Here is a 16,147-nt window from a genome sequence, read left to right on the forward strand (position 1 = left end):
GCAATCAGGATTTCAAGTTTGATTATATTTCCCAGCACCATCTAGCACTCTGTGAGCTCTATTAGTAAGTGTAATCGAGCTTGAAATCATGATCATTTCTGTTGACAATTGCAAGATGTACAGTGAAAAAGGAGTTACATTTTGGTCTGTTCTCACCAAAAACAGATTAGATAACTTCAGAAGACTTGGATTAAACCAGTTATGGATTACTTTTATCCTACCTTTATGTGCTTTTTGGAGCATCAGAATTTTGGACCCTGTTGACTTGCATTAGATGGACCTACAGAGCTGAAATATTCTTCTAAAAATCTGTGTTTGTGTTTTGCAGCAGGAAGAACGTCATACACATCTGGGATAGCATGAGGGTGAATAAATGATAAGAGAGTTTTAATTTCTGGGTCAACTATCCCTTTATCTTTTTGAGGTTTAAAACTGATGATTTTACTTTGGGATGTGTGGCAGAGCTCATTTCATGACCACTGGTGGGAAAAGCAGTGGTAAAGAAAATGACAGAATTTGAGGTAAATCTTATGGTTATAAAAAAAAAAAGTAAAAGTTAACTTAATGTTATGATGTGAAAGTGTAGAAGAAAATATAAAAATGAATTACAAATACTTTGCAGATATTTCCTATAATTTTTCCTCTGTCCCACTTTACCATTAATGCTTTTAAAAAATCTGGGATTTGTTTAAAAGAGGATCTTCAAAGCTTCTACATCCCAGTATTGAAAATGTCTTAATTTTTGCATTTGACTAAGGTAGAAGACATCCTAAGCTTTCTTCAAAGGTATAATTAGATTATGTGGCGTTTGGATCATAATTCAATGTGTCAAGAAAAGTAAAATTTCCAGTAGTGTACCACTTTGCCCATATTCACCATATTATGTCAAAAACTAAAATGAATTCAAGATTTCATTTATTTTATTTTTGGAGTTATGAAAAAGCTTTTTATAGTTTCAGTTTTTTCCAATAATTTCAGTTTTAGTTAACAAAAATGATTTTAGTTTTCGTTAACTATAATAACACTGAACTGAATACACAAACATGCATACAAACCCCCGTGCCAATGACTGGGTCCTGTGGGCAGCAGTGGACCATTCGATGCAATGGACCAAATAGAGACTAATTCAGCATTTACAGTAGATGTAGATAAAGGCTATTGGGAATGTAGGGCTGCTAACTGAATACTGCAGCTGTAGAGATGGAATTGTTCCATTAAGATCCAATTGCTGCAATGAATTCTGAGTGTGTGCTTGGAGAGATGAAGAATTGGTACACCAGACTTGAAATGTATACAATCTGAATTGAACTTTACACAATAATATATATATATAATATAATATAATTTTTTTAACTTGTAACCCTATTTTGGAAAAGTTCAATTTAGATTGTGGAGCTAAGCTTGCCATTATATAAAGCTTTTTTCTTCGATTGAAAGTGTTATCGTAAGATAGCAAGAGCTTTGTTATTTCATGTAGACTATGTAAATGTGAGTGTTTTAAAGATAGCTTTTAGTTTTAGTGGCTTGTGTACTTGAACAGTAAGTCTTGTTGTTCTGTTCATTTTAATTACATTACATTTTATGCTGGATAAGTTTCCTTGGCCCCACTAATCACTTTAATTGCAGAAATGGCATGGGAAGCACTGTCATATGGGTAACCCACAGAGGACCTGTAATGGTAATAAACAGCATTTGTTTTTGTTTGTTTTTTTTAAGCACGGGAACAATGGAAATCTCAAAGTGGATGATGCTCCCTAAATGGGGTTTATTTTATATAATACATTCTTATTATGTACACACTGTCATAGTTGTATTAAATGTATGCAGGTTATATCTTCCATTCACCTTGCACAGACATCACTTTACAACCGCTGGGCAGTCGTGATATTTTCAGAGCTGTCATTCGCTAATGTTGCTTTCAATACTTGGACTCATTAGAATACACCAAAGACAATGGGAATGGTAGCTAATGTGTCTTAACTCTGCTGTATGCCATTCCTTTTTTTTAATATATAGATTTTCCACTGCAGCACTTGATTTCATGTACAGTTCATTATTCAGTCCAGCACAGTGACCAAAGCCATCTTTTAATCTGACCAGGATGTGTCCTGCCCTGTGTATCGTTCATCAGGTTCATTGTTTAGTCGCTAGGTTCCGAGATGTTTTAAAAACAAATTGTATAGGTGTTGATTGTCTCTTTGTTTTCTGTTGGGATAAATATTCCATCCAGCTTCTCTTGCATGGAAGTGTTGTATTGTTATTAAAAGTGCCTTAAGAAAATTTGAAATGTACTGCCAGAGATCAATATTTTGTGCAGAATAATCAAATATTCATGTCTGTCGAGCAATGTTGGAAACCTATGCTTTTATAAATGTTTATAAATGTTCTTCCATTTCTATGTGTTTTTATGTTTATGAGGCTGTATGTTACTGTGATAGTTCATTGGTTACTTTATTTATTTTACAGTGTACACACAAAATGACAATAAACACACTAGTAAGATACCTTTTGTCATTCCACTTGTTTGTGGTGTTTTTATAGCTATCCCCTATCATTTTCACAAACTTATTCCAGGTTCAAAACAAATACAGCTCAATCAGCACAAGGGGGCGTCATAGGTCTTCAACTACTTTAGTTAAGTCCTTTAGGGTCATTTGAATGATCAGAAAAAACTATTTTAAGACAATTTTACAATTGTGGAGCGAGTCCGATTTAGTTGTTTTTGGATATGTATATTTTTATATGAAAGGCTCTAATGTTTCTGTGCACATCATTGTTTGAGATTTTTCACTTTCATTCCATTTACTAATTCATAGTCAATTATACAAACAATTCTTATAACATCTTGTTTGTAATAGTGTCTTTAATTTGCAGTGAATTGTTATTTTACTGAAACATGGTCTCAAGCCGTTTTACTCTCCCAATTGTTAAGGTGGGCCACAACACAACAGAATTAACACACCAAAAAAAATTTCAATGTGTTGTGGCTTCAATTTGTTGTGCTGTGGTGCCTATTCCCATTGTGCTGTGGCTTATTTTCATTGTGTTGTGGATTTTCTGTTCTGTTGTGGCTTATCAGTTGTGTTGTGGCTTATTTTCATTGTGTTGTGGATTGTCTGTTGTGTTGTGGCTTATCAGTTGTGTTGTGGATTTTCTGTTGTGTTGTGGCTTATTTTCATTGTGTTGTGGATTTTCTGTTGTGTTGTGGCTTATCAGTTGTGTTGTGGCTTATTTTCATTGTGTTGTGGATTGTCTGTTGTGTTGTGGCTTATCAGTTGTGTTGTGGCTTATTTTCATTGTGTTGTGGATTGTCTGTTGTGTTGTGGATTTTCTGTTGTGTTGTGGCTATCAGTTGTGTTGTGGATTTTCTGTTCTGTTGTGGCTTATCAGTTGTGTTGTGGCTTATTTTCATTGTGTTGTGGATTGTCTGTTGTGTTGTGGCTTATCAGTTGTGTTGTGGCTTATTTTCATTGTGTTGTGGATTGTCTGTTGTGTTGTGGCTTATCAGTTGTGTTGTGGATTTTCTGTTGTGTTGTGGCTTATTTTCATTGTGTTGTGGATTTTCTGTTGTGTTGTGGCTTATCAGTTGTGTTGTGGCTTATTTTCATTGTGTTGTGGATTGTCTGTTGTGTTGTGGATTTTCTGTTGTGTTGTGGCTATCAGTTGTGTTGTGGCTTATTTTCATTGTGGATTTTCTGTTGTGTTGTGGCTTATCAGTTGTGTTGTGGCTTATTTTCATTGTGTTGTGGATTTTCTGTTGTGTTGTGGCTTATCAGTTGTGTTGTGGCTTATTTTCATTGTGTTGTGGATTTTCTGTTGTGTTGTGGCTATCAGTTGTGTTGTGGCTTATTTTCATTGTGGATTTTCTGTTGTGTTGTGGCTTATCAGTTGTGTTGTGGCTTATTTTCATTGTGTTGTGGATTTTCTGTTGTGTTGTGGCTTATCAGTTGTGTTGTGGCTTATTTTCATTGTGTTGTGGATTTTCTGTTGTGTTGTGGCTTATCAGTTGTGTTGTGGCTTATTTTCATTGTGTTGTGGATTGTCTGTTGTGTTGTGGCTTATCAGTTGTGTTGTGGATTTTCTGTTGTGTTGTGGCTTATCAGTTGTGTTGCGGCTTATTTTCCTTGTGTTGTGGATTTTCTGTTGTGTTGTGGCTTATCAGTTGTGTTGTGGCTTATTTTCATTGTGTTGTGGATTGTCTGTTGTGTTGTGGCTTATCAGTTGTGTTGTGGCTTATTTTCCTTGTGTTGTGGATTTTCTGTTGTGTTGCGGCTTATTTTCCTTGTGTTGTGGATTTTCTGTTGTGTTGTGGCTTATCAGTTGTGTTGTGGCTTATCAGTTGTGTTGTGGATTTTCTGTTGTGTTGTGGCTTATCAGTTGTGTTGTGGCTTATTTTCATTGTGTTGTGGCTTATCAGTTGTGTTGTGGCTTATTTTCATTGTGTTGTGGATTTTCTGTTGTGTTGTGGCTTACTTTCATTGCATATTTTTGTTTTTCTGTGGCTTTTCCATTGTATTGTGGCTTAATTTCCTTATGCTGTGGTTTATTTCCGCTGTGTTGTGGCTTATTTTCATTGTGTTGTGGATTTTCTGTTGTGTTGTGGCTTATCAGTTGTGTTGTGGCTTATTTTCATTGTGTTGTGGATTGTCTGTTGTGTTGTGGATTTTCTGTTGTGTTGTGGCTATCAGTTGTGTTGTGGCTTATTTTCATTGTGGATTTTCTGTTGTGTTGTGGCTTATCAGTTGTGTTGTGGCTTATTTTCATTGTGTTGTGGATTTTCTGTTGTGTTGTGGCTATCAGTTGTGTTGTGGCTTATTTTCATTGTGGATTTTCTGTTGTGTTGTGGCTTATCAGTTGTGTTGCGGCTTATTTTCATTGTGTTGTGGCTTATCAGTTGTGTTGTGGCTTATTTTCATTGTGTTGTGGCTTATCAGTTGTGTTGTGGCTTATTTTCATTGTGTTGTGGATTGTCTGTTGTGTTGTGGCTTATCAGTTGTGTTGTGGATTGTCTGTTGTGTTGTGGCTTATCAGTTGTGTTGTGGATTGTCTTAGTTGTGTTGTGGATTTTCTGTTGTGTTGTGGCTTATCAGTTGTGTTGTGGCTTATTTTCATTGTGTTGTGGATTTTCTGTTGTGTTGTGGCTTATCAGTTGTGTTGTGGCTTATTTTCATTGTGTTGTGGATTTTCTGTTGTGTTGTGGCTTATCAGTTGTGTTGTGGCTTATTTTCATTGTGTTGTGGATTTTCTGTTGTGTTGTGGCTTATCAGTTGTGTTGTGGATTTTCTGTTATGTTGTGGCTTATCAGTTGTGTTGTGGCTTATTTTCGTGGATTTCTGTTGTGTTGTGGCTTATCAGTTGTGTTGTGGCTTATTTTCATTGTGTTGTGGATTGTCTGTTGTGTTGTGGCTTATCAGTTGTGTTGTGGTTTCTTGTGTTGTGGCTTATCAGTTGTGTTGTGGATTTTCTGTTGTGTTGTGGCTTATCAGTTGTGTTGCGGCTTATTTTCCTTGTGTTGTGGATTTTCTGTTGTGTTGTGGCTTATCAGTTGTGTTGTGGCTTATCAGTTGTGTTGTGGCTTATTTTCATTGTGTTGTGGCTTATCAGTTGTGTTGTGGCTTATTTTCATTGTGTTGTGGATTTTCTGTTGTGTTGTGGCTTACTTTCATTGCATATTTTTGTTTTTCTGTGGCTTTTCCATTGTATTGTGGCTTAATTTCCTTATGCTGTGGTTTATTTCCGCTGTGTTGTGGCTTATTTTCATTGTGTTGTGGATTTTCTGTTGTGTTGTGGCTATCAGTTGTGTTGTGGCTTATTTTCATTGTGGATTTTCTGTTGTGCTGTGGCTTATCAGTTGTGTTGCGGCTTATTTTCATTGTGTTGTGGCTTATCAGTTGTGTTGTGGCTTATTTTCATTGTGTTGTGGCTTATCAGTTGTGTTGTGGCTTATTTTCATTGTGTTGTGGATTGTCTGTTGTGTTGTGGCTTATCAGTTGTGTTGTGGATTGTCTGTTGTGTTGTGGCTTATCAGTTGTGTTGTGGATTGTCTGTTGTGTTGTGGCTTATCAGTTGTGTTGTGGATTTTCTGTTGTGTTGTGGCTTATCAGTTGTGTTGTGGCTTATTTTCCTTGTGTTGTGGATTTTCTGTTGTGTTGTGGCTTATCAGTTGTGTTGCAGCTTATTTTCCTTGTGTTGTGGATTTTCTGTTGTGTTGTGGCTTATCAGTTGTGTTGCGGCTTATTTTCATTGTGTTGTGGATTTTCTGTTGTGTTGCGGCTTATCAGTTGTGTTGCGGCTTATTTTCATTGTGTTGTGGATTTTCTGTTGTGTTGTGGCTTACTTTCATTGCATATTTTTGTTTTTCTGTGGCTTTTCCATTGTATTGTGGCTTAATTTCCTTATGCTGTGGTTTATTTCCGCTGTGTTGTGGCTTATTTTCATTGTGTTGTGGATTTTCTGTTGTGTTGTGGCTATCAGTTGTGTTGTGGCTTATTTTCATTGTGGATTTTCTGTTATGTTGTGGCTTATCAGTTTTGTTGCGGCTTATTTTCATTGTGTTGTGGATTGTCTGTTGTGTTGTGGCTTATCAGTTGTGTTGTGGATTTTCTGTTGTGTTGTGGCTTATCAGTTGTGTTGTGGCTTATTTTCCTTGTGTTGTGGATTTTCTGTTGTGTTGTGGCTTATCAGTTTTGTTGCGGCTTATTTTCATTGTGTTGTGGATTGTCTGTTGTGTTGTGGCTTATCAGTTGTGTTGTGGATTTTCTGTTGTGTTGTGGCTTATTTTCATTGTGTTGTGGATTTTCTGTTGTGTTGTGGCTTATCAGTTGTGTTGTGGATTTTCTGTTGTGTTGTGGCTTATCAGTTGTGTTGTGGCTTATTTTCCTTGTGTTGTGGATTGTCAGTTGTGTTGTGGCTTATCAGTTGTGTTGTGGCTTATTTTCCTTGTGTTGTGGAGTTTCTGTTGTGTTGTGGCTTATCAGTTGTGTTGTGGCTTATCAGTTGTGTTGTGGCTTATTTTCATTGTGTTGTGGATTGTCTGTTGTGTTGTGGATTTTCTGTTGTGTTGTGGCTATCAGTTGTGTTGTGGCTTATTTTCATTGTGGATTTTCTGTTATGTTGTGGCTTATCAGTTGTGTTGCGGCTTATTTTCATTGTGTTGTGGCTTATCAGTTGTGTTGTGGCTTATTTTCATTGTGGATTTTCTGTTGTGTTGTGGCTTATCAGTTGTGTTGCGGCTTATTTTCATTGTGTTGTGGCTTATCAGTTGTGTTGTGGATTTTCTGTTGTGTTGTGGCTTATCAGTTGTGTTGTGGATTGTCTGTTGTGTTGTGGATTTTCTGTTGTGTTGTGGCTTATCAGTTGTGTTGTGGCTTATTTTCCTTGTGTTGTGGATTTTCTGTTGTGTTGTGGCTTATCAGTTGTGTTGCAGCTTATTTTCCTTGTGTTGTGGATTTTCTGTTCTGTTGTGGCTTATCAGTTGTGTTGCGGCTTATTTTCATTGTGTTGTGGATTTTCTGTTGTGTTGTGGCTTATCAGTTGTGTTGTGGATTTTCTGTTGTGTTGTGGATTTTCAGTTGTGTTGCGGCTTATTTTCATTGTGTTGTGGATTTTCTGTTGTGTTGTGGCTTATCAGTTGTGTTGTGGCTTATTTTCATTGTGTTGTGGATCTTCTGTTGTGTTGCGGCTGGTTTTTGTTTTTGCTGTGGCTTTTCCATTGTGTTGTGGCTTAATTTTGTAGTGTTATGGATCTTTTGTTGTGTTGCAGCTTATTTTCATTGTGTTATGGTTTAATTCCGTTGTGCTTTTTTTTTTTTTTTTCCGTTGTGTTTTCAGCTTTTATTTGCTTTTCTAATTTTGTTGTGTTGTGCACTCCTGGGCCACCGAAGGGTATAAGACCGCACAAACATGAATGAAAAACATTAGCAAAATGTACCTACAGGTACACAAATGAGGCAAAGATGTGGAAGGTTGTGAGTGTGTGTTTCTTTGTCTGGTATCCAGTCGCTCTCTTTGTCCAGGAGACAAGGAGTCACATTTCAGCCATGTATGTGTGTGTCCAGATACTGGCCATGGATAGGTGGTGCTCCTTGGATCAAGACATACTCAGTGCAGTCTGTGTCGCAGCAAAAGAGGGAGTTGGGTTCCATTGACTCATGCATAAAATATAGATCTTTGACAATGCAAACACACTTGTTGAGACGATGGATACTCAGCCTTAGTGAGCCTCACAGAGGAGAGTCCACTCAGAAACCTGGACAGGGACCCATAAAGGGTCAAATGCTTTGTCTGGATATGATCTCGTGGTTTGGGGACAAGAGGAAGAGTTTAGGCTGACACTGGTCGATGACTTCCTGTGGGCACGTTCTGGCGCACAGCCATGGAACTGTCACGAAAGTTGCACTGGATCCGCAACCAGCCCTGGAGGGCCCGGGCTCATCACAGGAAGTTCAGCAGTGAGTGTGATATGTGTGGAAAAAATGGGTGAAGAAATATAATAAGCGGAAAGGGTTAACCAATAGAGTGTTTTGGATTGTTATATTAGCTATAGCAGGGATTGTAAACCATTTTTAGGACCCATGGACCCTTTTGCATAATGTATAAAACTGAGTGTTGTATTTTAAAGGATTAGTTTACCCAAAAATGAAAATGTTCTCACTTTTTTGTTGTTTCAACCCCATATGACTTTCTTTCCTCCATGTAACACAAAATGTAAGTGTTCCACAAAAGAAAGAAAATCATATGGGTTTGGAACAACATAAGGGTGAAGAAATTATGACAGAATTTTGATTTTTGAGTGAATTATATATTATATATCTATATATTATATATATGCCTGGCCTATAACATGCGTATAGTATATTAATGTACTTACATTTAATCATTATTGATGCAAAGAGTAATTTATATATATTTTAATTTTTCTTCATAATACATTTAAATGTGGGAGGGACAAAGAAAATGTTTGATTCTTTAGATTCTTTAACTTTTGCTGGGGTTGATTTTAACATATATAGTATGGTGTATATATATATATATTTGTTAAACATATTTTGTTCCTACAAACAAATTATTAACAATTGATTATCAGTGTCCCATTTAAGACCCTTATGCTCATAATCATATTAGAAATAATGTTTCAAACCTTTTCTTCTGCATGACAGTGACTGACCTAAAATACTGACCAAATACTGTTGGTTTAAGCTTTGTGTAACAAGCTTCTCAATTCAAATGTGTCTGAAATTTTCCACAACATATTTTCTATCCACATTAGTCATGCTGTCTGTCGGTATGTGCCCCTCGTATCTGTGTGTTCACATTAGTGTGTGAAGAGAAGGAAAACATGAAGGGGGTGTGAAGGTACATCATGTTCACAGTAGCTCTTCTTCTAGTCGTGTTTTGCTCAGAGATAAACACCATGGGTGTCCAGGATCAAGTGTTGGTCACACTTTGAGTCATGCTGCGCTATGATTGGCTGAGGACCAGCACTGCTGATTGGTGATATGAGGAAGTGGCTCTAGATTTGTTCTTCAGATTAATGTCAGACATTTTAAGCCAGCGGTGTGAAATAACAAGGACTTTAAATGTGTCGCTGTAACAAGCCTTAGTTTTATATCCAACCGTTTTGAGCCAATGGCTATCAAAGGCTATCAAATTGCACAGATGAAATACAAGCATTTTGGATTTGACCCTATAGGCTAGGTTGTACAGTACTGAAAAAGTGCATCAGTGATTTGAATTTTTTTGCCTTGTTTAAATAGAGTGAAATGACCAATTATTTCATTTTTAATTGAAACAACTCCCATCTCTATTTCCATCTACTTTGTGGTCAGCATGTTTATCCATGATTATCATCATTGCAAGTGAACCCATATGTACTGCAGTCTGGAGTTAAATGCTCTTTTACCTCGTGTAGTTTTGGTCATGTTTTTTCAGGATGAGGGCATGCCACACAATGTCTTTGTTGGCGTTTTCCTAATTTGGCTAGCTTTTACCAAGTGACAGATCAATTTGCACCAGAATTCCAGAGTGTGACATACCGGAGACAGAGAGAGAGAGCGTGCAAAGACATCATGTGATAGCTAAAGATAGCCGAGCACTAAACACATGTGTGCTGAGTAAACTAATAAAGGATTTGAAAAGTGCTCAGAGTAAATCGATGCAGTTTACTCTGCCCTTAGTCATATTATATGCACAGGCAGGGGCGTAGCAATTTCAAAAGTGAGGGGGACAGAACGATTAGCGCAAGACAAACATAAATATATAAGATATATTTTTAAGGCTCTCAATCGATTACATTTTTTTTAATTAAATACATGATTGACCAGTGAATTTTTACTTTTGCATTTACACATTTAGACATTTGCTGTATGAAAGACACAGTATTAACACATTTTCCCTGTGAAAAAGCGCAGGGGACGAACTTTGGTTTTATTGAAAGTGAGGGGGACATGTCCTCTGCATCCCCAGCGTATTCTACGCCTATGTGCACAGGTTAAGGTGCATTTAAAGGTGCACCCAGAAACTTTTCCCCAGTTTTACTCCTATAGAAATAAATTTTAATTTTGAAACATGAATAAAATCATTACCACTCACATGAGATGAGGACTCTAGTCATATTAGTAACCTTATAAATGCTGTTTTTGTCATGGATGGGGTTTGAATGAAGGGAGTGTTTGAATGAAGGACCCAAGCACAGATAGGCAACAATGAGCATTTATTAAATAAAAACAGAAAACATACAAAACAAAACTCTCTCGATGGAGAAAAAACAAAACAACACAAAACTAGAATCAACACTAGAATTACAGAACTGACAGGGAATGCAGACAGCAAACATGAGCTCACAATGACAGGAATAACGAATGAAGTGAAACAATCCAGCAAAGGACAGCATACACGAGGAGCTAATATAGGGAGAGAACAAAAAAAGATTAACCAGGGACAGGTGAAATCAATAAACTAATAATGAGGAGATAAGGAGGCAGGGTGTGACACAAGACTGAGAGACAAGTGGCAATACAGAAACTAAACAAAGCCACGTGCTCTCACAGACACAAAAACCCGAATGACACGAGCACAAATCGCCAGAGACAAAGGCAACGTGTGCCCATGCCAAACGACAGACAAAACGGGACATTTGTGCGAGGGCTTGGCCACAGTTAAACAGGCACCAAGACCAAAGCAGCCGAACCCCAGCACAACATGACAACGGATCGCGACCAGGACGCGCAGCGCAATGCAAAGTGTGACCAAGGTCGCAAGAGACAAACACGAAACAACTGACATGATTGCGTGCCGCAAGGATTATATAAGAGCAATGCACTTGTGCCAATAAGCAACAAGGCGAGAATGCATGACAATGCCAAAAGGGCGAGCCATGCATTTTCAAATAGACTAGACATGACACTAAACATGGGTGTCAGAGCTCAGCCACAAAGACAACAAAAACACAACCAACATAAGTGGCTTAACTCTGACAGTTTTATTCTACATGGGGCAGGGGCGCCTCATGGGGGCTGCCATGTTAGAATCACATGACCAGCTGAATACTACTCACTTAATCTCAGTAACCATCTTGTTATTGGACACTCTCACTCTTGGATTAAATTAATCATGGCTGATTGTGAATAGTGAATTTCTACAATGGCATCTGTAACTGAAAACTATTGATTTTGAATTATGCTGTCTCCACACCACTAGGTGTCACTGCAAGTCCAAGATGACACGAGCAAAAAGTTACTGAGTGCACCTTTAAGCTTGGGAATGATAGTATCATCAAAATTGTTGAAGTATAGGTCTCTGCGGAACAATAATGGGCCTTTCTCAATCTGTGGGTGTTTTTAAATCAGAATGGCAGTTTTCCAACTATCCAATGAAAGTAGGGAATCTCAGTGTAGCAGGCAAATCATGTAAAGCGGTTGAAAAAGCCCATCCTGGTTTGAAAACGCCCACTGATTGGAATACGCCTATTTTTGTTCTGCAGAGACACAAGTCTCAAATTGTTTGTCTTGACCTGTCTTACAGCTATTTAACTGCAGTGGGCACTCTCCTCTTCCATTCTGGTATGCCATGACGCTCTGTTACTGAACAAACAAGCAGTCATGGATGGCTCAGAGGAGCACAACCTTGTGAAATTAATCAGATGCTTATTAAAAAGGACATGATGCTGATTTGCTGTTACTTTTGTCTGGATCTCATCACCGCCATGTCAAAATGAGTACACAGTTGAACATTACTGCCAACTTGCCAAGGAATGAGAGGAAGCAAAAAACAGAGAGACAAAATCCTGTTTTACGTGTGACAGAAAAGATTTAGTTTAGGCTCATCATCCAAATGCCCTGTTGCAGCAGAGGGAACCCATGGCCATCTGAATCCTTTTGCAAAGTTAATTAATGATGACACTGTTTTCATTTTGGAGCTAAGGTGCAAATCAGGCCTCTAAAAAAATAAATCATAATTTACAACTGCTGCTCCTTTGGGAATGTTGACCATATGCAATGAATTCCAGTTCAGTCACTCCCAGATCCGATCTCCAGACAGTGATACATTTATTTCCGCCTGTTTCTCATTTGACAAGCATCTGATCTTTGTAATTCTGTTTATCTCTGACATGCTGCATAATAGTTGGCTGCCACTTTCACAAATGTTTTCCACTAAAATGAGATCATGGTGGCTTTGTGATACAGAATTTTAAGGTCACATGCTTTAACTTGTATTTTACAGTGAGTAGAAGCCAAAAGAATTCTTAGGAACAAGTTTTTGCCTCTGTCAGCTCTGTTTTTCCATTGTTTGTCCATGTAAACATGCTCTAGACAGACATCTTTGACCGTTATCCTGCATCTCGCACAGGAGCTTAGAGTGTTTTAGACACTGTGTCAAGTTAAAAAGGACTTCACCTGTTAAAAACATGTCTTGAGACACCTGCGTTCTGCTCTGTTTGTGACGCTGTGTTTAACATTTTTTAGCGCAAGGACATGTTCGGAATGAACAGTCCCTTGTTGCTTTGTAAACAGTAAAGGCTCAGATACACTCAAGTTTTTTGCTTTTCACTCAGCAAAAAAGAGGGTCATAACAGCTGAGCAACGGTATAGTATTTGCAAACATTCAGACACCGGCCACGCCGCTTGGGGGAGGCATTTAGAGGAGCATTTAAATATGACACTACATGTAAAACATTAACAAATGTGACATGAAAATGTGTTATCAATATAATATATGTGTAATATATATGCAGTAGATAATGTTTAATTTGTCATGTTTACATTTTCCATTTATGTCGCTAATGCTAACATGCCATACGTTGTCATAATATGCAGTGGTTACCCTCTGTTTTTGTTTTTTATCATTAATTGTGAAAATAATTCAAGCAAGATCAAGAAAGTTTTTTTATACATGATTCTTTTATTTTAAAAAAAAAAAAAAAATCAACACTACTGCAAAGATGGGTTTATAAAAGAGCATAAAAACTCTGCACTTCATGTTGACTGATCTCAACTGAGTGAAGAAATTAACCGGGAAAAGATGTTTGAGTCAGATTAGATGGAGCACCGGGTCACACCTACTGATGATGTTGACCAATGGAAGTAAGAACGTGTTTAACAGCTGGTATGAAGTTTTGCTGAAAGCTCGCACTGACAAGCTTTTTCTAACCACCGCAATAAACTCAAAAACACTTTACTTTTGGGCAGATTTGGTTAGTAATATTGTCACACTTGTTGTTTCTTCAAATGAAATAAGGGCTCGACATTAAGGACTGCTCGATGGCTCAGGGCCAGCGTGAGAGAGATTCAGGCCAGTTGCTAGATATTGCCGCCTTAAATCTGAATTGTAGAAGGCAGTAGTTGATGCTAATGCCCGTTATACCGCCCCTTGTGGCAATGCTTAGAATGCAACACTTATGTTTTACATTCTGACACATTTCGGAAATCAATACTTACATAATTGCATAAAGTATATTATGGGCCTAAAGTGACACGATTGCTTATCCAAAACTAAAGAATTGAAGCATAAGCAATAAATGTGCACTCTATTCCAATGCTTTGGTTAAGTCTTGAAATAATTGCTGATCCTAGTGTGCAGCAGCAGCTGTGCGTCTGTATCCCCTTTGTGTCTGAGAAGAGGGTGAAGACTCTGTAGACTGTAGATAAAAAGATAATCTGTGTGAATTGAACTCCTCTCCACCCGTATTAAAACTAATTGTTAGAAACACCCCACAGTTTTTTTGTTTTGAAGAAGAAGAAGAAGAATGAAACACGCACACACAGCTCTGGGGTTGCCTCTTTTCATCTCTGTGAACACAGTAGATCTGGGTAGTCTGGACCATTATTTCAAGACTCACATATAAACATACTGGAGATGTGTTTTTGCCAGCCAGACAAAAGGCAGCGTGGCGTGGGGAGTGAGGACTCGATCCTCTCCACATGAGGGGCTTGAAGGTGTCTGAAGGGTGGGGAAGGACGCCAGAGCTCGAGACTGTACAGCCTGGGGAGTCTCTGGGGCAAGAGCTGTCTGCTGTCTAACAAGCAGACTTCCTGAGTGCCTTACCTGCTGAGACAGTCTTTGAAGAGAACAAGAGAATGGTGGAGGAGAAAAGGTGAAAAAGGATAATGGATGAAGCTCCAACAGAGCATCTGACTAGATGGAAGCTATTGTTGCTAGAGTTCAAATGAGAGTTGGTTGCCTTCAATTTCCTCTAAAGGCTCTTGCTAAAGATTTGGGGAGATGAATGTGGAGCATTGATTCAAGCTTGAGGGAAAGAGAGGTCTTTGTGAGCTGTAAAACCGTCTGACAAGGTACACTGGGTTCATCCTCGAAGAGATGCCTAATTACAGTGATTTATCGGATCTGCTCAACATTGATTTCTACTTTGGTTGCCCCCTGAGTCTTTTCAAGGTCTTGAACAGTCTTTAGAGAAAGTAAGATAGACATGCTCAGTGTTGACTTCCAATATGTTGGTTCAGCAGTGCCAGTTATTAACATAAGGGACATTGCAGACCCCATGAAATCAGAATTGGAGTTTGGTGTTTTTTAGTCCATGTTTGTTAGCTTTAAGGTCATCTACTGTATATGTTAGTGTACTCCTAAAACTTGGCAAAAGTATCCAGACTCATAACAATGTGAATTCGACAACAGTAGGTCAAAAGTTCTGCTGCTGAAATTGGTCTGTGCCTACCGAAATTCGAGCAACTGTGGCCGAAGCTAGAAGTGTTGTTTAACATTGTTTGACACACATACTTAAGTTTCTGGGTGAAATGTCCACAGAGTAGCCCAATAGCGAGTTGTAAAGTTAATTGTTTCAAGTTGTAAATTGTAAGTTGTAAGTTTAATTGTATTTTTTAGTTGTAAAGTTAAGAGGAATAATTTTTTTATTAACACCCCCAAAAAGCACAAACCTAAACCTAACTGTCAGTGCAGTAAAACCATTATTTTAGAGCAAAAATGCAACCTCTGAATCGTGATCACCTTTGTTTTTGTAACCGTGATTACTTCCTGTTTCCTGTGAATCAGAACCCGTGTCTCAGAGGTTGTTCATGCAAAGTACTGTCAGTAGTGGGAAATGTGAACATGCTTGAATTGATGCAAAGATGTCTGTTGGGGGATGGCGCTTGTCAGCAGTCCCGCCCAAACTCTTGACTGGACCCCTGAAACATTGTGGTCCTTTGACCACAGTGTGCCTGCTGGGATATGTTGGTGCGCCGGTATATACACGTGATCTTCGGACATCGTCACACTATTGGGGGTGTTGATCTACCTCTCTTGGCCTACCCTCGGATTACCAATATCAAGTAGTTTATCATTGGATTATGGCTTAGACATTAACTAAATGCTACTGGATATTTCAATATGTCCAGCTCCAACTTCTTATTTCAGTAGGAAATATTGTATGTCTGCACTGAAAAGACTGTGTTCATCAAGCCGTTTCATTGTGACATTGTGGCAAAGTGCAGTTCTAAACAGTTTTTACCCCTTGAAAAAGAACTTGTGCATTGGTCTTTTAGCAGTGACATCTGTGTTTCGTCAGAGGGGGGCTGTGACAAATAACTTAAAAATAGTCCTTTGATAACCCGGTACCCTTCTGAGGAGTCTGAATAAAGAAGCAGAAAACATTATTCTTAGAGTCTTATTTTACACATCTGCAATCAGACAGATT

The 16,147-nt window shown here is 38.2% G+C and overlaps 1 protein-coding gene across 1 annotated transcript in view; it reads left to right on the top strand.

Moving 5' to 3' along the window:
• The first annotated feature begins 8,359 nt into the window (after positions 1–8,359).
• The window catches only part of LOC127421119 (rho family-interacting cell polarization regulator 2-like), a 107,750-nt gene continuing 99,962 nt past the window's right edge, over positions 8,360–16,147 (top strand). The window contains exon 1 of the mRNA XM_051663893.1: positions 8,360–8,450. Coding sequence (XP_051519853.1) covers positions 8,375–8,450 — 76 coding nt within the window. The 5' untranslated portion in view covers positions 8,360–8,374. The remainder of the gene's footprint in view (positions 8,451–16,147) is intronic.

Source organism: Myxocyprinus asiaticus, chromosome 30, assembly GCF_019703515.2.
Source record: "Myxocyprinus asiaticus isolate MX2 ecotype Aquarium Trade chromosome 30, UBuf_Myxa_2, whole genome shotgun sequence".
NCBI lineage: Eukaryota > Metazoa > Chordata > Actinopteri > Cypriniformes > Catostomidae > Myxocyprinus > Myxocyprinus asiaticus.